The sequence below is a fragment of the Myodes glareolus genome, chromosome 6 (genome assembly GCF_982192425.1).
Source record: "Myodes glareolus chromosome 6, mMyoGla1.1, whole genome shotgun sequence".
Classification (NCBI taxonomy): domain Eukaryota; kingdom Metazoa; phylum Chordata; class Mammalia; order Rodentia; family Cricetidae; genus Myodes; species Myodes glareolus.
In genome coordinates, this window is record NC_142031.1 from 22,022,806 (window position 1) to 22,046,646 (window position 23,841).

Sequence of the window (23,841 nt, forward strand, 5' to 3'; positions counted from 1 at the left end):
GGAGATCTAAGGCTGTTATACAGAGAAACCCTGTCTTAAAAATCCAAAATAAATAAATAAATAAGAATAATAAAATAAAATATAAAGGAAAGTATTTTGTTTCACAGGGGCACTGTGTATTATGTGGATGTGTATGGCATATGAGGTATGTGCAGTGTGTGTGTGTGTATGTGTGTTGTGTGTGTGCGAACATGTGTGGCATGAGAAATTTTATAGTGTGTGGCATGTAGTATATAAGCAATGTGTAGGATGGGGTATGTGTGGATTGTATCATCTATGAGATGTGTGGTATGTGTGATGAGTGGTATGTATGGATGTGTACAGTGTAAGAGATATGTCTAGTGTGTATGATGTGTGTGGTATGTGTGGTGTGTGGTATGCGTGGATGTGTACAGTGTGTGAGGTATATATATATATGTGTGGTGTGTGGTATGCATGGATGTGTAAGGTATATGAGATATAGATAGTATGTGGTATATGTAGTATGTACTGTGTATAAGGTATGTGCATTAAGTATGATATTGTGCTGTATGCAGATGTATGGTGCATGAGTTATATGTGATTTGTATGGTGTTGGTGTGTGCAGTTTGCATGGATGTGTACAGTGTGTGAGGTATGCATAGTGTATATGGCTATGTGCGGTATGTGTGGACCTGAAGAAAACCTATTTCCTCAACACACACCTCCTTCACAGGCTGAAGTCCCTGCAGGACACCTGGAGAACACTGGTGTGAATTTGCAGTGTGAATTTGCAGTGTAGGAAGAGCAGCGCTGCCCTTGAGCAGCTAACTCATCCCTACCCTTGGCCATGTGATCTCACAGCTAGTCGGCCTTGCATCTTTGCTTCGGTCTCTTCCGGCAATTACCTAGAAACAGCATGGCTTCTACGTGGGTTCTGCGTGACCTTACATCTCTTTGTTTTATTATGTTAACTTGGGCTTCTTGTGCCATGTATACTTCTATCATGAATTCAAAATCTTCGTGAAATAAGACAAGGAGTATTTGAAATGGGAACATTAACACACACAATGCAGTGAAGGTGAAATAGTCTGTCTACTCTTACCTCGTAATACAGTACTCCTTATCTCCTTGGACTCCCAAGTACCGTGGCCTTTCACCTGTTGCTATGACAAACTTTGAAGCAGTGTAAAAAGTCTCCTGTCCTTTCTTATTGGTTGCCTTGAAAAGAAGGAAAATAAACTTCAGCAGTCTCATCACCACCCGCACAGGCTCATTCCACAGGAGTGACAGGTATGCAAAAGTCAACAGTGCTGTGTGACTGGCACCACACAGACAGCTCAAGTCGGTACAGCGCAGGGGTCACAGCCCCACTCTGGGGCTGGGGTGGCAGAGTTTAGGACGGCTTCACAGAAGGCCTGGAGACAAGAAGACTGCCTCTATCAGATGGTGTGGCTAAGTCTATGCTGCACCCCTTATCTGATGACTGAGTGGGAAGGCGGTACCACCCTGGGCAGGCTGTATATGAAAGCTAGCTGAACATGACCCCGGGAGCAAGCCAGTAAGCAGCTTTCTTCTGTGGCTCCTGCCTCTGCTCCTGCTTGCACTCCTGCCCTGAATGACCTGGGAGTGTAAGCTTGGAAGGGAGGCTGAAGCTAGAACTAAAGGTTCTCACATACCACACCACAGATCTTCAGCTAAGGAGAGCCTGCAAGAGTTATCGGTTATTTTGTGATTGTATGAATAATTCAAAATGCATTTCCAGGTAAGAAATTGCAATGCCAATGATGGTGATTAAACAAGTGGATGTCATGACCAGCTGGAAGGTGGCACCGAGCCAGTGGCTCCTTAGGACAGTTGTGAAGCAGACAAGTGAGGGTAGGCGGGATTGAAAAAGCTCTGGGCTGGCCATGAAGGACAAGAGGGCCCCAGGGGAGGCCAGGTGGGCAGGGCAACTCAGCCATCTGCCAGGCCCTGGACAGGTTGAGAAACGAACTAACTCATGTTGCTACAGAGTCTGGAGGGATTGAAGAACAACATCAAGCTGACCAGCCCTCACCTGTCTCAGCTGGTCTAACAACCGATCCTGTCAAGATTATCTCGTGCTGTGTTTGCAAAAAGTACAAAACTATCCAGATGTGTCGATGGTGATACTAATTGCACATGGATCCATGGAGGGCAATGCTTGATGTCCTTCCTAATTACAATTTAAAATGGTGGTCATTCAAATGACCTCATTTCCTTACAGAGATTCATGGTATATAAACATCACATGCATAACCTTGTAGAGCAGCCCCTACTGGACACTGCAGATTGAAGGTTACATTTTCATTTTCCAAAAGCTCCCCACTGCTAAATACTTTAGTCTTGTGCACTTCAAGCTATTTAAATATTTTGAATAACATTGAAATGAAAGGCAAACAATACCTTTAAATTAAGAGTTCTTTAAAATGTGCGTGCTATAATTTATCTTGGCATGTAATCAACATACAGTGGTGTGAAAAGCACATATGTGAGGCCACGTGTTGTGTGACACGCCAGCTATTGTATTTAATGTGCAACATGGAATGCCCAAGGCCAAGTATACAGAATGGGAGACAAGGAATCAGGAGAATCCAGGTAGTACCTTGATTTTGTGCAGCTCGACAAACTCCCCATAGGAGTTGACGTAGGCCACGCCTTTCTCCCGAAGGGTCAGCCGGTAGCCCCAGTTCAAGGAGCTAATGTGGTTCTGAATTGCTTCTGTCATGACTTCCCAGTTGTGTTTTACTGGAAAACAACCAGGGTGAAGGGACACAGTAAAATTTTGTTGCTGATGTTTCTTTCATTTTTGAAACAGGGTGTTTCTCTGCTGCCCAGGCTGGCCTTGAACTCGTGATGTTCCTGCCTCCTGGGATCATGTGTGATACCATCACACACAAGCAGATTACATGTGACTACGCATGAGCCACACCACTGGCTTAAAAACAAGAACATGATGTAGCTTAAATCTTTCCTGTATCTGCTATGCTTTTTTCTTCCCGTTTCACATTACAAAGTGTGGAAGAAGACGGAGTTCTGAGAAGAAAAAAGGGAAAAAGCCACAGAGAGGTGCACACCCCACAGGGCAATGGCCACCACGCAAGGGGAGGGTCATTCTGCCTCTCAGAAACCCTTCTTACACCAGGAGGTTGAGAGGGACAAAGAAACCCACCTTCCCCTAGGGCACGTGTTGAGCACTGCACAACACTGTTAAAATCAGTGTAAGACATTCACAATACAAGCTGTGCTTCTCTGTCCATGTTCCGTCCAGGGCTGACTTAGTTTGCACTGGATTTTCCGTTGTCACCGCCTTGGTGAACACTTTCCCAGGCCAGGGTGGGAGTGCTCCCTCTGGTGGCCCAGCAGAGAGACTGCTGTGCAGAGCGTTAAAAGGGACAATAGTGTGACTGTGACCAATGCTAACAGAAACCTTCCTTTGCAAGAAAAGTTGTGGTGGCACTGCCCTTCCTTTGGACATAAAGACTGTCCCCTGTGGTGGTTTGGAAGATAATGGCCCCCGAAGAGAGTGGATCTATTGGGAGGTGTGGTTTTGTTGCAGTAGGTATAGCCTGGCTGGAGGAAGTGTGTCACCGTGGAGATGGGCTTTGAGGTCTCATGTACGTCCAAGCCATGCCCGGTTTCTCAGTCCACTCCCTGTTGCCTGCAGAGCAAGATGTAAAAACCCTCGGTTCCTTCTCCAGCACCATGTCTGCCTGCATGCTGCCTTGCTTCCCACCATGATGGTAATGGACTAAAACTCTGAACTGTATGCGAGTCACCCCAATGTTCTCCTTTATAAGAGTTGCCATGGTCATGCTGTCTCTTCACAGCAATAGAAACCCTAACGAAGACATCTCTCACACAGTGAATCATTGGAAAAAAAACAAAAAACGAAAACAAAAAACAAAGCAAAACTGCTCTGCATCCCCTGGGTTGCAATATTAGGCCAAGTAAAACACTTATCCCAAAGTGTCGTCTTTGCTTATTTTTAGTAGAGCAGCCTGAGCCGAAAACAGCAGCAGGGACAACAGACTGTGAGGCAGCCACTGCCATAACAGCTGCAGCAGAGGTGGAGTGTGGAAAGCAGTCAGAAGGCCAGCCAACAGAATTGCAGGGCCTTGGCAGCAAGGGGGCTGTTCTGCATGGGACATACAACTAGAGGCCAAGGTTAAGCCTCTGGAAACCACCAGCGCACTTGACAAGGGGCAGAGGTAGCAATGACTCCTGAAGAGTCAGAGCTGCCTGTGGAACTGTGAGCTGTAGCTGTCACAGCAATCTGCACCAGGTACCCATCCTGCCTAGGGCTGAGGAATCCCCACCTCCTAATCCTACCCTGTTCAGGGCACCACCCAAGAACTGTAACACTAGAGGGCGCCATCTGCTGACACTCCCTCCTGTCTGAGTCCATACCCTGCTGAACACCAGCACTTCTATCTAGGTAGAGCCAGGACAGTTCAGCCAGCGGACAGTGTCAGTCATTGACCACAGTCCACTTGCCTGGCCAGCCTTGCTCACTTCCACTCCCATTTGGCTCCCTGTGAGATGCTTTCATGATAGTAAGTTTTGGTTTGTTTGTTTTCTCAGTGTTGGGGATGGAACCTGGGGCCTCGTGCACACTAGGCAAGTCCTCTACCAGGTCCTTAGATTTCTTTATAATAAATGACTTGACCTCAGAGTTGCCTTTCCCCTCACACTATTGTCCAGTTCTTTCTGGCATGAGACTCCACCCGCCTCTTCCAGGCGGGACTACGTCCTGCCTATGGATGCTGACCTGGAGGCTCACACGCACGGCTGTGTGGCTCCACATTCACAAGACACAAGAGCCTGTCTGGGGAATCTGGTCATAATTGGGTGAGTCTAGAAAACAAACCACAATTGAGGGGTGGGGTCCCATCTCTTTCTCTTAGAAAGCCCCTCTCCAGCCCCGAGCACAGCCAGTGTGGCCATTGGGCCTTCCCGTGGCACCAGGATAAGCTCTAGGGTTTGGCAGCCTGGAGAGGTCACTTCCGTTACTGCATACCCTCTTTCCTTCCAGCCTCTGCGGAACTTTGACTGCAGTGGTTCTGTCCACTCTCTTCACAAGCCAAACAACCTTTACTATAAAAAGCTGGAGTCCCAAACATGGCTGTGCATCAGCCTGCACGTCCTGCGAATAGCCAAGTCCCAGATCCCCTGAGCTTCTCAGAAGACCAACTGGCCAAATCTAGGGCCTGGCTGTGATCCACCCCGTGTCTATTCCTTCACTGTTAAAATGGATGAAAAAAGTCACCCTCTGTTCAGAGAAAGCTCAGCTAGTCTCGCAGGTTTATTTTCCAATATAAACTTTAAAATGATCACTTTTGAGCTTTAAAGGGGGAAAATAAATTCTCAGATTGTGCTGGGTCTGCATAGTTATGAGCTAATCCCGCGATACGGCCTCTTCACAATATTGAGACAACCCCTCTAATTCGCAGTTCCTTTTGGTGTGCACTAACAGTCTTCCCGTGTACACCGCTAGCTTTGCTCCAAGGCATCTCATCATTTTTGTCATTTTTCACTATATTTTTAGCTTGTTATGGCTGGCAAGTAAGAAATGTGATTTTCACACTAACTGAACTAATTAATTCTAATATTGCTAAGCTCAATCTTTTATAAGTCCTAGATATATCACATCATAAAGTTAGACCTTTCCCATTAACCCTTTCCAAGTGTATGTCCTTTCTTCCCTGTGCAGTGGCCAGGGGCACTACAGCTGTACATGGGGTGGCTCCAGGGCACTAGAGCTGTGCACGGGGTGGCTCTGGGGCACTACAGCCATGCACGGGGTGGCTCCGGGGCACTACAGCCAAGCACGGGATGGCTTCAGGGCACTAGCACCATGCACAGGGTGGCTCCGGGGCATTACAGCCATGCACAGGGTGGCTCCGGGGCATTACAGCCATGTACAGGGTGGCTCCGGGACACTACAGCTGTGCACGGGGTGGCTCTAAGACACTAGAGCTGTGCACGGGGTGACTCTGGGGCACTAGAGCTGTGCACGGCGAGGCTCCGGGGCACTAGAGCTGTGCACGGGGCACTGTGCACATGCACTACATGACTCTAGAGCACTGCAGTCGTGCACTGGGTAGCTCCAACTCATACTTAACACAGAATCATGCTCTCCAATAAATCTTTCCTTTCCACTCTTCACCCTGAAAAGAAATTTCTTATGTTAGCCTTACAGAGTTTTTTAAAGCACAGTAGGTGTGAGATTTTATTAAATGGCTTCAGGTCACCATGTAAACCCTAGGGGTTGCCACTGTACTTCCCTGACCAGGATTCCTCTTGCTACCTACTGTGAGCCCTCAGAAGTGACACACATTCCTTTAAGACACTCACACTTGTCACTTGGGTCACCTCCACAAGATGCACTTTTTTGTTCTTAGATTCATTTAGCATTATAGTTACTTCAGTCTCAACTTTCCTTGAGTCTTAAAATACCCAAGCCTCCCGTTTCCTAGTCTTGTCAATCCACAGCCCCAGTTCCTACTTTGTCACCATATGCTGTGACTCTGCTTCACAGCTCTTGCTCAGCTCTCTCTCCAGACAACCCTTCCCCGGAGAGCTAACCTTCTAGGACGTTCTGCAGATGCTTTCAGTAGAATGTGAAACAACATAAGGATTCATGGAGGAGTATTCTTAAATACAGAAATCCCACCCAGACACCAACCCACAAGTAAAGAAACTTGATTCCATCTACAACCACCAGGTCCTACATTAATACCCTTCAGTGAGTGGCCTGGTGAAATGCGACTAGTCTCAGCTACTAACTGTTATTACTCAGCTAAACCCAGCAACTAACTAAGCCTGCCTGTGTTGTCCATCTCAGTAAGCCACAGCCCACACCCAGTGTGCAACCTAAAGCCTGCCTCTCTCCTCCACCTTAGGTAATCTGCTGGGTTTATGGCTGTCAGTCACCTGCAGTACTCTAGACTGGCACTACCCACATCTGCATCAAGGTCTCTGGAGAGAGATAAACTCTCCACAAGGTCTCCTGACACAGCCACCATGAAGACTCTCCACCTCTGCATTCTTCTGGTCACCACAGCCCGTCACATCTGCATCACCAGCCTCCCTAAACCCATCGCCCACTCTCAGCCCAGTATCTTTGCTCAGGTCTTTGCATTTCTCGTCTCATCTCTCCCTCCTCTTCCCAAATTCCTTAGTGCTTCCAGAAAGATCTGGACTCTAAACTACAGCCTTGGCCTCTCCTGCCTGAGCTTAAAGACTCTGGGATAAAGTCTAACTGCTTAGCTCTCTAAGGTCACCCCTTCCACCATCTTCACCTTACCCGCTCCCAATAGACTGTATTTTCTCACATCTGCAGTTCTGGTCAACCCGCTTCTGGTCCTAATGTCCTCCTCCTCTGTGACTTTTAAGATGCAGCTTGAATGCACAGTTGTGCATGCCTGTCATTCCAATTGCTCAGGAGGTAGAGGTAAGAGGATCACTTGAGCCTAGGAGTTCAAATCCCAGCTGGGGTACATAGTGAACAAGACCTTGTCTCAAAAGAAAAAGGGGAAGGGTGGTTAACATAGCCTAAGTCAAGGGGTTACTGCATCCTCAAAGCTTTTCTTGGTGCTCCTCTGTTGCTGCAGGGGGCGTCAGGTATCCCTCAAGTGTTATACAGAGATTCTGCTGCTTCTGGGTGGGATCTGTGGTCCTTATCTTGCATGGTGGAGCCCCAACAGCAAACGGGAATGGAACTCAATCAAGATGCTTAACGCCACCAACAACCACTACAACAAACTTTCATTCTATTTTTTTCACACGGGAAAAAATGGAAATGGCCATCTCTGCCTTTCACCTTTTGCTGGACTTGCTCAAGTTTTGTCTCTAGGTCGAAGTCCCAGGACAGGGGCCGGCGTTGTGGCCTCTGCAGCTGGTGGGCAGAGTGGTCACGCCTTAGGAATGAGTTGAGTGTCAGAAGCAGCTGCGGAGTCGTGGACTCAGCCTGTCTGGGTTTTCCAGCCCCCACTCACCCTTCTGGTTATACTCCCAGCCAAACTTCCTCGAGTCCTGCAAGGCCTGCCCCAGGAGGGCTGCCTGGTGCATCAGCTTCTTAGGAATACAGCCCACATTTACACAGGTGCCACCAAGGCCTGAAAAGAAAGCAATAGTCAACATTCCCATGTGCTTGTATGAGGTTTCTCACATCAATGTGGGGTTACTAAAACATGTAAAAATGATGTGTTGGCAGTGACAGGGACAACTTTTATCCTCCAAATGAGGCACAACTGGCAAAGTCAACTTAATTTGCAATCTGCAGAGAAGACCCAATAATGAGTGAAAATATGGGCCTATATGAAGAGCTCTGGAGACAAGATTGCACTTGCATCTGAGGCTCGAAGGACAAAAGACACCTTAGCTAATGAGATAAGTGTTGTACCTGTGGAGCTTCTAGCCTCTCCTTAACTCTCACGCCTTTGAGCCAACTGTCAGCCTACAAAAGCTTCCTGGTAGTACCAACTCTGAATGTGACCTACACAGAACAGGCCAGGCCTGTGGGCCTCTTTGCGGGAACCATGTAAGGAATTCTCTCCAATGGTAGTCCCTTCCAGTGCACAGACTAGCGGGATCTTTTTGGATAGGAGAGGAAGAAAACAGGGAAGAGGTAGGAGGAGGAAAAACATCAAAGGTATACACCCAGACAAGTCAAAGAACAGGCAAGGTGTGCTGCTATACACTGGGAAGTCTAGGCTAAGGCCTTTGAATTAGCTTGAATTTCAAACAGTGTTTTTGTTTTTGTTTTGTGGGGGTGCTGCTTTTTCCATACTTACTTTACCTATCAGGGTTCTGGGAAGAATGAGAAAGCACAGTCGGGCTGGGTTCAGAAAATAGACCATAGAGCAATGAAAACACGGTTGGGAGAGAAGAGTAAAAAAGGTGAGAGCAGCAGCCAAAGCTAGCAATAGCAGTGACCATGAGAAGGGGTCAGAGCGAGTGCCAGGATCCAGAGACCATGTGTGGCCTTCCAGATGATGAGGCCTAACGTGTCAGGACCCAAGCTTCCCTTCCCTGTTCCCTGCTCCAAACTGACAAAGCCAACCCAAAACCAATAAAACAGAGACAACCAGTTGGCAGGCTTCCAGGAAGCAGACCAGCGACAAAAGAATGCACTTGAAGCATAAATAAACATTCTGCACAAAATCTATGTGTGTTCTATGTTACTGAGAAGAAGGGGAAAGCCCCACATGGCAAGGTGAGCATGCGGCCCTGCAGCACACAGCATTGGTATATGGCCAGGACATGTGTGCTTCTCGTGCAATCAAAGGGTAATGATGGTGGACACTGACAACAGCAGCCACAAACTGTAATATTTTGTTTGTGCTCTGACAAATAAAGCTTGCCTGGAAATCAGAGGGTAGAGCTAGCCACTAGTTAACCATAGAGGTCTAGAGGTCTGTACAGACAGAGAGGAAGCATTAAGGCAGGGTACAGACAGGATCTCAGGCTTTTCAGTCTGAGGATTCAGAGAGGTAAGAGGTGACTATGGCTGTTCCTCTGTTTCTCTGATCTTTCCGTTTTCACCCTGGTACCTGGCTCTGGGTTTTTATTTAATAAGACCAATTCGGATCGCTCTTCAGGCACTATCCAGCCATCAAGCCCAGCTGTGAGACTAAGCAAAAACAGAAAGTGAACAGGACACAGCATATGCACTGTGCCTGCAACAATGTGAAAGGACTGGTGCATGCATGCAAAATCTGCAGCAGAAGTGCAGGTGCTGGTCCTGGAACTGCCTTTCTTTTTGTAAAGCTGTACTGTTTGCACGTTCATTAGCCGAGTCTGCATCATTGGATGACTCGCACTCCTGAGACCAGGCAGGGTTACATGAAGTTACAGGAAAGAAGCTACCTGTAAAAGCATAGGGTAAGAGCTGAAGAGATAGCTCAACAGTTAGGAGCATTGGCTATTCTTCCAAAGGACCCAGGTTCAATTCCCAGCACCTACATGGCAGCTCACAACTGTCTGTACCTATAGTTCCAGGAGATCTGGCACCCTCACACAAACATACATGCAGGCAAAACATTAAATAAATAGAGAGAGAGAGAGAGAGAGAGAGAGAGAGAGAGATAAATTCATTAATTAAAGAGGAAAGCAGGAACTACAGCTTACCCCAGGATGAGCCCTGAGGCGATGGGACCACAAAGTCTAGGACCATGACCTTCTTTCCCAAGTTGGCAGCTTCCTACAAAAACAACCACACAGAAAGGTGTCTTGTCACCTTCTCACCCCCATTTTATCTCCTTTAAGTGAATAGTCTCAATTCTCTGAATACTCCTCCACCCCAATAGAGTCAGTTTTTATAAAAGTCATTGATGGTTCATTCATGTCCATACCTTTGCACAAGAGAGGCCACCAGAACCCCCGCCGATGACAATGAGATCATAATCATGAGCCGACCCTTCCTGAAGGAGCTTCTGCAGTAAACCATTGTGATGTGCCTACAGATTACCAAAGCAGACAGAACAGCACATGACTCCATTTTCAACCAGCATGGAGCCCTTGACTAACAAATCTGGAACTGAATAATTCATCAGTCAAGAGCACACACTGATCTAGCAGAGAAACTGCCCAGTTCCTAAGAACCACGATGGCTGGTTCACAACTGGAAACTGAAGCTATGGGGATCTGACATCTCTGCCCCCTACAGACATCTGTTGATAGGGGAGTTCAGCCAATCACAATCTGTCCATGGGGCGTGTTGCCCTAAGGCAAAAATTTACCTATAAACCTGGCGGGTGCGCTTCCCCGCCCTCTTTTGGACCCTGCGTTCCAGATGAACCATTGGGACTCTGGTGTAAGTTTTTCCCTTTTTTATTAAAAGCTAAATCTTTTATATAGTATTGGTCTGTTTATTCTATCGATTGACCACGCCCACTACATTGGGTCCCTCCCCTCCCCCAGCTTATGCTCCGCAGCACGGGCCGCAGTCCCTGGCCCGGTCTCACACACCTCGCTGTGCTGTACTCCGCCCAAGCCTCATAATGTTGATAGTGCTACTTTTAGACCTGTTTTTTGGTACCAGCTGCGCAAAACAGTTCCCAATGGTGCACAATTTTTCACAGCACTCTGGCCAGACCTCCTCAAACCACTCAGAGACTATTTGCAACTTTCTCACACCAAATGTTAATATTAGAATTTTACCATCAATTATTTTCACAGGACCCCCTAAGAAAAACATCGCCCCCATGACAGCTGGAAGCAATTTTAGAGGACGACGTCCCCTCTCCCAGTAGAATTTGCCCTCAGGTTTAGGGACATCATTTAGGGGTTGGTTATAATTGATATAGGGATGAGGGGATGGGGAAGGTATTTTATAAGCTCAGGGGTGTTTATCATTATTTTGAAAAAAAGGGGGGATTGATTGGTGATGGGATCATATATTGGTATTTATGAGTTATTGTTTTTAGAAAATTGTATTGGTGTTGATTCTTGTATATTGATATATTGAATATTGTATGTGAGTATGATTTTACTTCTATTTGTATTGATATATATACATATATTTACATTTCTACCTCTGATTAAGATATTTATATATTGTTTATGTAATGATATACATTGTTTACATTTGGAGGTCATTGTCCTCATTCATTGCACAGTTGTTTATTCTCTTAGTCTTCAAGTTAGACAGATAGAAATCAATAGTCATATATGTTTGTCATACTTATATTTAGACTAATCAGGTTATTTAGGTACATAGAGATCATATTTAGCATAGATAGTATAATCTTCAACCTCTTCGAAGAGCTGTAGAAAATGGCCTTTAATCTAATCTAGAGTTCCATACTAACGAGACACAATTACTCCTGGCATCACGGCTCTACTCCCGAGAGAACGTTGAGCATCAAAGACACTTCACTTGGAGCTTGTCTTCTTCCTGGCAGAACTGGCCTTTGGGCAAAGAAAAAGCCCATACCTCGACCACTGACAGAATTACAAAATATCCGTAAATGGATAAAAACAGGATTGTCTTATCTTGCCAAGACAGGGTAAGAGAGTTCTAAAAGGTTCCTTGCCTTTGAAAATGGCATGGAAGTTACATCAGGTCTTAGCCAAAGTTGGTTGACTCAACATTGGAAATGAGACTTTGGATGATTGCCCAGTATTCAGTTGTCTCTTCCATTTGTTGCACATTTCAGAAGTTTCCCGCTTGTACTTCTGGGCTGCTTGAGTAAAATTATTTCCCTTCTCAGATCTTCGATGGAGTTGAAGATTAGATAGTTGTAGTTACCATCTACATTATTTAGACTCCTTGAAGTAGAATATTTAGTAAAACTTTTGTTATATGTTTCTTGCTTAATATTGTTTGCTATTTGTAATTTTATATTCATTATTTGTTTCTATTGTGTATAGTTGTATTTGGTTTTGTTCTGTCTTATTTTAGACAAAAGGGGGAGATGATAGGGGAGTTTAGCCAATCACATTCTGTTTGTAGGACGTGTTGCCCTAAGGCAAAAATTTACCTATAAACCTGGCAGGTGCGCTTCCCCGCCCTCTTTTGGACCCTGCTTTCCGGACGGACCTGGTGTAAGTTTTCCCCTTTTCTATTAAAAGCTAAATCTTTTATATAGTATTGGTCTGTTTATTCTATCAATCGACCACGCCCGCTACAATCTGTGAGCATGCTCACACACATGCACACACGCGCGCGCGCGCGCACACACACACACACACATACACACACACTCAAAAACAAAAAAAAATGTATTTAAAAAAATACTCAATGCTGGGAATTTAGCTTAGTGGTGGAGCACAAGGTCCCACGTTTAGTTCCTGGCACCAAAAATGAAGAAGAAAAGCAAAGAAAACTCTCAGGAATGATGGCTCAAACGTTTGTGTTGGGATTGTAAATCTACCTAGATCTAAGTATATATCCACTGTGAATAGACATTCTGATAGTTATCAGTGTCAAACGAGGCCACTTTCCATGGAGAAATGATCAAGTGTCACTTTTCTCTGAACTAGTCTTCATCTGAACCCCGGTTTGTCTGCACCAGTCGCTATCTTTATGATCTCTCAGACTGACCTTCACTCCACAGCTGTGCTGGGCGACTTCCTTTATCACACACATCTCAGTGGTTCTTCCCCAGTGGCCATAAAGTGGACTCTGGGGTCTCTTACTCCTTTGACCCCTTGGTGAGAAGGTGTTTACAGGTGAGGCCAGTAAGTGGTTAAGTGACTCAGTGACTGTCTTCATGCAAAGCCTGTTGTTTGGAAGCGGCAAACTTGAGCTGGCCCTGACTGTAAGGGCCAGTACAAAACCATCATGACGCAAAGGTTCTCTGTGACCACTGGGGAATGGCGCCGGCTATATGACCACTGAGGAATGGCACTGGCTATGTGACCACTGGAGAATGGTGCTGGCTATGTGACCACTGAGGAATGGTGCTGGCTATGTGACTACTGAGGAATGGTGCTGGCTATGTGACTACTGGGGAACGGTGCTGGCTATGTGACCACTGGGGAACAGCGCTGGCTATGTGACTACTGAGGAATGGTGCTGAAGATGGTTTCTAAAACATTCTAGAAAAAATACCCTGACCTGCTTATTTTATGTGACTCAGAAAAATCTACCTCCCCAGACTCCAGAAGGTTCTCTGGCATCATCATCAAGGTTAGGATGGATGGTCTAGACAGTGCTGAGGAGAACAGCACTTACCACCTGCACAGTGGCGGGACGCTTCCAGGACAGCCCAGCTATTACTGCATGATCGTGTGAATCAGAAATTAACATTCAATCTGATTATCCTCCTAGCCAAAAATTATTCTTAATTACAATTTCAGATATGTATCTAATCATTGGTTACTAGTGCTTACATACCTACACAAGAGATTAAAACAGAACTGTATCAAAATAAAATAATTAATTATAGGATAAGAACTTTTTTTAATAAACAGCAAGGAGAGACCAAGCCCAGGGCTTCACGCATGCCAGTCAGCCACTTTATTCCTGAGCCACATTCCATCTACACCCAGTTTTAATCTGTTACTACCTACCAGAATGGCCCCATGCATTTCCTGCATTCTAAGAAACAAGACGTTAAAAGCCCCATGCTTTGCACCCAGTATTGGTAGCCCTGATAAGAGTTCTAACTCCCTGGACAACAGTGTTCATGTTGACCAACTCTTATTGAAGAAAAGCTTGTTTTACCCTGTCAAGAAGAGACTTGTCCTAGCCCCAGGAACTCACCTGCTGCTCCTCCTGGGGACACGTGAATAAATCCCTGTCTACCTCAGGCACAACAAAGACATGACTCCAGGCACAGCTTAGTGACTGGGCTGCTTCTGGGAGCGTAGACTCTCTGTTGGCCACACTACTGAAGAAGGGTCTGTCTTCGTGGAAGTTAACAGCTTATCTGGCTCTAGGAAGGGGTGGGGCTTCATGATGCTCCCTCCCTCCTCACATGAGCACACATGGAAGTGGTGATGGCCACAGTCCTATAAGGGTCACAGCTGCTCTGAATTCAGGCTAGGAATGGCCCTCCTGTGCCTGGAGGCCAGCACTGTATAACTTCTCAGGTTTAGTTGGTGGGAAAGTTTGTTTCCCTTGCAGTCTTCAGGGGTATCTGGTAACCAGCCTCTGTATTTTCCACTGGTACTCCCCTTTAATGTTAATTAAATTACAATGTGAACAATGTCAGAGCTATGAGTGATGACGATCATTACCTGGAAAGTTCGGTCACATCCGCCGACGTGTACTTTATTCACAAAAATATTGGGCACTGTTTTCTGGTTACTGATTTCTGTCAACACTTCCTGAACACTGGCCCCATCATCTAAAGAATAAAACAGCATATGAAGACACCATAAAGGGTTCCCATGCAGAGCTCAAGTCTTACGGTGCTCACTGCTTATTGCTTACAAGGTCACATCCATGACAGGCCAGTGTGCTCCATGACTTTATGAAAAAATGACTCAAGACGGGAAAGCTCTACACCTTCAAAGGACACCTTCAACCCAACGGCCTACCTATGGGCTCCTTTTAGGACAAGGCATCTGAGTTAGCTTTTGCATACATAGTTGCTCTGCCACAACCAAGGGACAAGTATTCTTTAAGAAAGCAAAACCCAAGTGAAACCTGTTATAATAACTAATGAGAAAGTGCTTCCTATGGTTACATTTAAAAATTTTTGTGGCCAGGTGGTGGTGGCACATGCCTTTGATCCCAGTACTCAGGAGGCTGTGGCAGGTGGATCTCTGTGAGTTTGAGACTAGCCTACTCTACAGAGCAAGTTCCAGGACAAGTTCCAAAGCTACACAGAGAAAGCATGTCTTGAAAACAAGAAAAAAAAAAAGTGTTTCACCCTCCCTCTTGGAAGATATGGCAGGGGCCATGACATTTAAGACTTGACACTCATTGGTAAGAAACAAGAGCACCTTGTTTCTTAAGGCAATTTGATGAAAAGCCTTTCCCATGAAGGCAAAGTTAAGGGTTTTTCTCTGGTCACTGTCACATCCCAAATTTCTGTGAAGAATAGCAGATGTGAAGTGTTCGGTGACTGCCATGGCCATGAAGACAAAGATTCAAAACTAGGCTGAAAACATAGCATGCTCCTCTGATGTGGAAGGGTACTCTATCTATTGTTATTTTCATTGGTTAATAAAGAGACTGCCTTGGCCCTCTGATAGGACAAAAAATTAGGTAGGTGGAGTAAACAGAACAGAATGCTGGGAAGAGAGCAATGAGGCAGAAGCCATGGAGCCAGCCACGAGGTCAGACATGCTAAATCTTTCCCGGTAAGCCACACCTCGTGGTGCTATACAGATTATTAAAAATGGGTTAATCAAGATGTGAGAGTTAGCCAGTAACTAACTCTCTAGAGATAATAGGCCAGGCAGTATTTAAATAAATACAACTTATGTGTTATTATTTCTGGGGCTAAGCTAGCCGTGCGGGAGCTGGGCAGGATGAAAAGCAGGCTCATCACTACACTCCTCCCCAGGAAATAGGGTGGATTCCTTTCATTGTGACCATTTAATCTATTTTATGGAATGCTGACAGGCAAGTAGCCAGTGTCGCAAACACTTTAAAGTTAGCAGCCCACAGCTTCCCATGCCCTGCCCTCAAATATGGAAAATCTTTATAAAATTGATTGTCATATGAAGGTTCATCTTCTATGTGGCTGAAACAACAAGAGCTCATTTGACAGAAAGACATGCAAACACACTGAGTTGAACAAAGTAAGTGGAACAGTCACGCTGGCATTTACTACAAATAGCAGCATTACTGACAGCTACTCACCAACTTGATCAAGTTCCAGGATGTTATAGTCCACGCCTAAGGATGAAAAGAGCTCCTTCACCTGCAAGAGAAACCCTGGTGAGCTTCATGCTCTCAAAAGGCTCGGTAGCTATGAAAGGTGTCCATGTGACATATGATGATAAGAGATGTCCACCACAGATAATCTTTAGGGACATGGGTTCTCGCTCACAGTGTCTCACACTTTCCTCTCTATACTCCCACATAGTCTGCCACCTCCATTCTTTTACTCTTTGTCTCCTTGTGACTCCTAATGAACTCTTCTGCCTAAATCTCTTTTCTGGCTCAGGACAGGTTCCTGGCACTCCTCCACGGGCGCCATGCCTCAGTGCAAATCTTCTTCAACCATATCGCTTCTTTTTTCTGTGCTTCCTCTCAACAGCCATTAAGTTCCTCCAACTAAATCATCCATCAAGCATCTAAGACCAGTCAACCATGATTCCAAGTTCACAAGAGGCAATGATGAACCAGACACACTCTCTGTCTTCTAGGACAAACCAGGAGCACGATGACACTTTAACTATGGCCCATTCACCAGCTGCCCATCCAAAAGCCCCACAATCTGCCTGAGAGACCACAGTGCGGGATCACCCACAGCATGCAAGTCCCACAGCACTGAATCTGCACTGTAACCACTGCAAAGCTCTGGCTAGGCTTTTCCTGAATACCTGCCATCCAGCCATCTTCCAGACCACACTAACCTCCCCACCACCCACCGGTGACAGCAATGGCTAGGTCATAGCTCTCTGTGCGGAACTGTTCTACTCTCTAGTTCCCAACAGTAGCTCCTTCTCAAGTGTTTCTGCCGCTGCCAGACTTGTCTCCTCCAGATCAACCCACTGGCAGCCTCTGATCTTTCCAGAACTGTTTGGTGACACCACCCTTCAACACCTCCACCCTTGAGACAAACCCTGGAGGCTCCGAGGCCTAAGCGGATTTGGTGACACATCTATAATCATAATAATTATCTAAGAGTAACGCTTTCACGTCTTGGAAATTCCCTAAGAACATTCAGCAAATGAGCATTTATTCCAGAAAATTTCCTAAAAGAAAGTTTCCTAAGGAAAAGCAGAGTCTGTGGCCCTGTAGCTTGGTCCTGTCCCTTTCTCCTCTCCTGAAAGGAGGAACTCTATTTCAAGTGAGGGTGGCTCCAAAACAGTATCTCCTCAAATGGCAGGTCACCAGCATCTCTCAACTTTTGAGTCACAGAAGTTTCAAAACAGGGGCCCTCTTCCTCCACTCAACCCTATTTGAGGTCAAACCTTCTACATAGGTGACTTGTAGAAAATCCTAGGGTCCTGATCACACTCCTTGTGTAAGGTCAAGTCTCAGGAAGACATTACAGAAGTTTCAAAACAGGGCCCCCCTTCCTCCACTCAACCGTATTTGAGGTCAAACCCTCTATACAGGGGGCTGATATAAAATCCCTGTGTAAGGTCAAGTCTCAGGAAGACAAGTAAAAGCCAGGAAGAGCAGATGCTGCAGGCCCATTAAGAACCCTGGTCATGAAGCCAGAGTGTTGCTTGTTGAAAATTAGGTCACTATTCCCACCTTCAGCTCACGAACATCATACAAGGGTTTTGCAAGGGGAGGGGCAGGCCACAACAGCAGAGGGCTTCTGGGTGATTCCTTTTAAACAGGCTGTGGTGAAGTTCCACCTTAAAGGCAGTGGAGATGGGCTAGCAGGCAAGAACTAAGAAGAGGCAACAGTCATTAGAGGGACAGGCTAATCTGCCGGTGAATGAGGGTAGCCACTGTAGAAAAAGACAACAATTCCACAGGACACTCCAGTTAAAGACACATGTGCCCCTTGTGGGTTCACCCGTCTTCATTGCAGCTTCACTCACAGCAGCCAGAGCAAGGCAAGTACCGACTGGCACCTGGATTGATAGGGAAGGCACACCTACACACAACGGCTTATTATTCACCCTATGAACAAGGAAAATTCCAGCGCACACTGCAAGATGGGCTAACCTTGGGGACATTGCATAAGCAAAACAAGCCAGATGTTAAAGGCCAATGAATAATGATGTCATTCATAGGTGGCACCTGGAGTGGTCAAACTCACTTTTGAGTGGGACAGTTGGTGAGGGCTGGGATGGTGGAAACATTAATTACTGAGTTGAGGGTTTAGAATTTCGGACTGAAAAGTTCTGGAGAGGAGCCGTGGCAACGGCAGCCAGCAATGTGACTCTGTCTAATTGTTGAGTCCTCGCACGTGGCTCCAGGGATGTGAACCTGACTCAGGGCAGCAAGGGAATGAAGAAAAGACAAACACACAGATACACAAAGACAGTGGTCTGAGTCCCCAGAAGGCAAAACCTCAGCATCCCCTCACCCATGCAAGCTTTTTATCCTACAGAGTTGAAAAAGGGGGATGGAGGCCAGGGTTACTGCACACAGCTGAACCAGGGAGGCAGGGATTCAGGTAGACAGGGAAACCAAGCAAACAAGTTTAACTAACGATAGTAGGAACAGTCTCTAGAGAGGATTAGTCTTCAAGGCTGTAAATACCCAGGGAGAGAGGAAAGGGAAGCTATCATGGGCATTTTACACACACACACTACTTATTTTATCACTCAGACCAGGAGGAAAGGCTTTGTCATTTCCCTGAGCATAGCCTGGGGAAGGTTCTGCCGTTTTCTTAGAGGTTTGAGACTTTGGAGTTCTTGCCATGGCTGTTGCCCATGTCAACAGCAAACATTCACTCAGGACTTCAGCCGCTCATGGCTTCCTCTAATCCCCATACCCAATGTCACTGGCCTCTATTCTATTGATATGGTGAATGTGTTAAAAAAAATCAAGGTTTAGTCCATGTTATCTTGCCTGTAAGTCTGTCTGTCTATCTCCATAGCTTGCTAGGTTTTATGTGACAGCCAGGTCAGTACTTTCAGCTCTGAGTTAACATTTCTTTACCAAAATCTTAATAATCCTAAACCCACACGTCTCAGTAAAATGTCTTGAGACACTTAAACCTTTGAAATTAAATCCCAGCCACTTCCAGGGAGCGCCCACCTCGGTTTCCTTTCTTACTCCTTATATTCGGCCACACTTCCTTCCTTTTGTCCTCTCCTGTCTTTGCTTACATAAATGCCTATGTCAAAAGCCTTCCCTTACAGGCAGACATCCTCCATACCCTGGAGGGCAAGCCCACCTTTCCTTAGCCTGTCCAGATCATCTGAAGGAGCTACTGCCTGCCTCATTGCCACAGCCCCTGTTTGTCATAAGCTCTTCTTTCCGTACTTGAGAGCTGGTTGGTGACTGCTCAGCTATTCTGAGTTCCTGGAGGATCAGACCCATGTTCATATCTCTACATGTTAAATACCCAATAACTAATGCTTGTTAAATGGCATTACCACTTCAATAAAGGGACAAATCCTTCTTGATTGCTGCAGGGACCACATGCAGAAATGGCAATGGATTGCAGGTCATGAAAAGACCATGAAAACACCCCACAAAATCAGCCAGTGAATGGTCACCAAAAGATAGGCTTCCAGGATGTGTATGTCGTAGAAAAAACACCCATGAACTCGCTGGAAGACCTACCATCCAAACAGAGTCAGGGAAGGTTGGAGAGTTCAAGGCTAGTTTGGACTGTTAAGAGACCCCTGCCTCAAGATGTGTCTTGCTCCCCACAAAAAAATCACACACACACACACACACACACACACACACACACACACACTCATGAAGACCAGATTGATGGATGTATGAACTCCTCAGCGTATAAAACAGGAGAAGCTGAGAAGTGCAAACAAAACAAGCAAAACTGGACTTCACCAACGCTAACTCCCAGTGGGTTAAAGAGAACACGCATGGAACTCACACTACAGAAGCGGCAGGAGCCAAATCAGGAGAATGTGTTTATAAGTCCTAAGTACCACGAAAGGGAGGTGGAACAGGTCTCACTGTGTGAAACTCACAAACCTCAATTACCAAAAAACTCAAGAAAGAGAGCCTGGGAGATTTCCCCAGATACAGTCAAAGGATTAGTATTTATAACATATAAAGAAAACCTACAAATCAGCATAACAAAAGAAAAACAAGAATAAAATAGTCTTAATGGTTCAAGGGAGCCATAAACATATGAACTTCATTAGGAAAATGAAAAATTCAAGCCACAAAGAAAGAATATTATCTACCAGTACCACAAATGTAAAAAGTAAAAAAAAAAAGTAACTATAAACAAAGCTGTAGAGCAAGAACTGTGACACACTTACTAGCACAGGCCAAATTAGTGTAAGGACTTGGAAACGCCCTAACACTGTGATTGATTCTATGAATCAATCAGGTGAATGGCACCCATCACTTCTAGGCTTTTTGGCTAAGATCAAACGTGGCTCAAAAGCAACTACCTAGGTAAGTCCGCCAGGGGTATGCTTCCAGATGTATCCAAGGACGGGTTTCTAGCCACATTGTTTTTAAGATTAAAATATTGAGCCAGTTTGGCTCATGTTTGTAATCCCAGCACTTGAGAGGCTGAGGCAGGAGGATTACTACAAGCTCAATACTAACCTAGGGAACATCACAGCAGTGAGAAGCAATAAAGCAGAGCTACAGGTACTAACACGTGTGAGTCTAAGCCAAATTGCTGAGGGAACAACTGTAAAACAATACATGATTCTACTTACAGAAAGGCACATGCAGGCCCAAAGGAACAGTCTACTATTAGTGATGTGCAGGCATCCAATGACTCAGAGAAAAACAAGGATGTGGTTGCCCCGTGGGGAGGGAGGGAGCATCCAGGAGTCTCCATGCTGCTGGTACCATTTTATTAGTTTTTCAAATGAATACATCTTTGTATGTGAGTGCGCGCACGTGTGCGTGTGTGTGTGTGTGTGCGTGTGTGCGTGCGTGTGTGCGTGTGTGTGCAGGTGCACTTACAGCTGTGGTGGCCAGAGGACAACCTCAGGTGCCATTCCCAGGAAGATGGTCTGCCTCTCCACCTAATTTTAAATAAAGTCTCTTATTGGCCTGAAGCATACAGGTTAAGTAGTCCGGACTTACCAGGCTCTGACTTCCAAGCACTGGGGCAAAGTGCACCTCACTATGCTCATCAGTTTTATGTGTTCTGGGGATCGAACTTGGGTCCTAGAGCTGGCAATATTTGTTCTGTTCCTTGTAATAGGGATTCTCAGAGTAGCCCAGGCTGGCCTAGAATGCATGATCCTCCTGCCTCAACATCTTTTTCTTTTCTTTTAAATGGTGCTGGAAATGGAACCCAGGGCCTTTTTCCCACTAAGTCAACACACAAGGTCCTTAACTTTCTGATAATGTTAAGTAAACGTCAAAATACTGAACATGCCCATCTTGCATCTTCCTTCCAAAGGTTTGTTACTAAAACAATAATTTTTTAAAACTCATAATATGGTAATAATGCTGCATGTCCACCTAGCCCCAAACTATGGAGTGTGCAACAGAGCTTAAACTAGCCACGACTTGAAATCTCCTCTACCTTCATCTTAGAAGTGGAAGTCAAGGCCCCACCTTGTTCTGAAGCATGGTCAAGGAGTCAAACACGCTAATTAACAAGCGTGATCTGGATTCAGCTTCAGCGAACCTCACGATCCCTCACTCTTCCCTTTTAGTAACACAATTTAAACGCTGGATTTAAAAAAAAAAAGTTTTGATAAACTTAAGCCTATATCAGACTTGAAGGCAAGCGTTTCACTAGGTGCCTGCGGCCTGGGATCCAGTGGCCTGTGGGAACAAGCCTCAATACTCAGAAACCAGAATACAGCCAGCTCCCTGCAACACACCTCGGGAGACCGCCTCGGAAAGCCTACTCCGCCCACCCTCAGGCCCCGCCCACCCTTGGTCAATTCGAGACCGCCCACTCACTAAGCTTCACCCAGACCCCCCCATCCACTAGGTCCCGCCCTCTGAGCGCCACGCAGACCCTCCCCATTATCCCCGCCCACCAAATTCTGCCGCTGTCCAATGATCACCTCCCAGAGTCCATTTCCCCGCCCCCTACGGTTCCGCCCATTAAGCGCCAACCACTGAGCCCCGGCTTGCCCCGCCCACTGAGCGTGCTCAGACCCTGCCAGACCCTCCCACCGGGAGTCAACCAGGGAACTCCGCCTTCGCCCCGCCCTCTGGGCTTGTGCCCAGACCACCTTGATCCTGCTCACGGAACTTGCCCATCTCCTTAGCCCACGCTCCTCCCGCCCCGCCCACCATGTCCAATCGTCTACTTCCACTTCGCTCCTCCCACCAAGAATTGCCTAGCCCCTGCCCATCAGGCCCCGCCCCGTAGCTCCGCTCCGGCCGGCCCCGCCTACCCTCGTGCTGTGTGGACAGTAGCTCTTGCTGAAGATCATCACCCGGTTGGCCTCGATGAGGTCCTTCAGGCGGCGCCGCACCTCCTCGCGGGCATCGGAGGCCTGGCGGCTGGTCCCTGGGGACGACACGCGGGCGCGGCGGCCGGGTGGCGAAGACATTGGCCCGCCGCGGACCGTGCCCAGGCGACGGTTGGGGACGACTGCCGCCTTCCCCTGCACGGGCGACTTCTGCGCCCGCGAAGGCGGCGGTGGGGACGGTGGCTGCTCCAGGACTTCGTTGTCGCTCCCGGCCAGGCCGGGCCTGCTCAGGAACCGGGACGCGGGCGGCCGCTTAGGGGACGATGCCGGCAACGCCACTGAGAGCTTGAGAACGCTGCGCACCGGACAGCTGCGGGCCACGCTCCCCGCCCTCGCGACCGCACCCACGGAGAGGGCCCGCTTATTGACTGGCCACGCCCCCGGGACAGTTTCGCCCCACCTCCAAGGCCTTCGCAGGGCTAAGCTACGCCCCCTTAGCACAGCCCAGAGCTAGGTGACCTAGGTCACCTACTGCTCAAGAGCATAGCAGAGTAGCAGTCACTTACCATTTTCAGAGGTGCAGTGTCAAGCTTGTATGTTCTGCTATTACTGTTTTCATTATCATTTTACTACAGCTTTTGCGCCCAGAGATCTCTCTGGAGTACCTTCCTCTCCTGATTCTCCACCAGTCTCAAGATAGGTGCTTTTCAGGAAGGATGGATGTCTACATTTTATTTTGGGAATCATGAATAAAACCGTATCTAGGAAATACAGATTTTTTTTTTAAGCTTATATTGCCAAAACTGAATAAAACACCACTTTCCCATTGCGGTTCGTTTTTAATAAGAGGTTCCTAGGTCACTACCATCCCTGGATCCCCGTGCCCATTCCCTGTGTCACAGTGTGCTGGTTAGTTTTTGTCAACTTGGCACAAACTAGAATCACCTGGAGTGACAGAAACTCAATTGAGAAAACACTCCTTCAGATTGGTCTGTAAGCAAGATTGTGAAGCATTTTAGTGATTAAGGTGGCAGCACCCAGCCCATTGTGGATGGGCACCACCCTTGGGCAGGTTCTATGCTGTAAGAAAGTAGGTTGAGCAAGCCATCAAGAGCAAGCCAGTAAGCAGCATTTCTCCATTATTCAGCTTCTGCTCCTTCTTGAGTTTCCCAGCTTTCGCCCATGATGGAGTGTGACTGGGGACTTGTAACCCAAATCAACCCTTTCCTTCACTAAGTTGGTTTTGATCACTGTTTTATCACAGCAACAGAAAGT

General features: G+C 46.6%; 1 protein-coding gene across 1 annotated transcript in view; it reads right to left on the reverse strand.

The window, feature by feature from the left end:
* The window catches only part of Txnrd3 (thioredoxin reductase 3), a 38,783-nt gene extending 15,833 nt beyond the window's left edge, over positions 1-22,950 (reverse strand). Inside the window, exons 1-8 of the mRNA XM_048416626.3 lie at positions 22,549-22,950; positions 16,247-16,307; positions 14,671-14,780; positions 10,338-10,442; positions 10,114-10,186; positions 7,980-8,099; positions 2,585-2,727; positions 1,064-1,179 (exon numbers count right to left, since the gene is read on the reverse strand). Of these exons, the coding sequence (XP_048272583.2) occupies positions 1,064-1,179; positions 2,585-2,727; positions 7,980-8,099; positions 10,114-10,186; positions 10,338-10,442; positions 14,671-14,780; positions 16,247-16,307; positions 22,549-22,707 (887 nt within the window). The 5' untranslated portion in view covers positions 22,708-22,950. The remainder of the gene's footprint in view (positions 1-1,063; positions 1,180-2,584; positions 2,728-7,979; positions 8,100-10,113; positions 10,187-10,337; positions 10,443-14,670; positions 14,781-16,246; positions 16,308-22,548) is intronic.
* Positions 22,951-23,841: the final 891 nt, after the last annotated feature.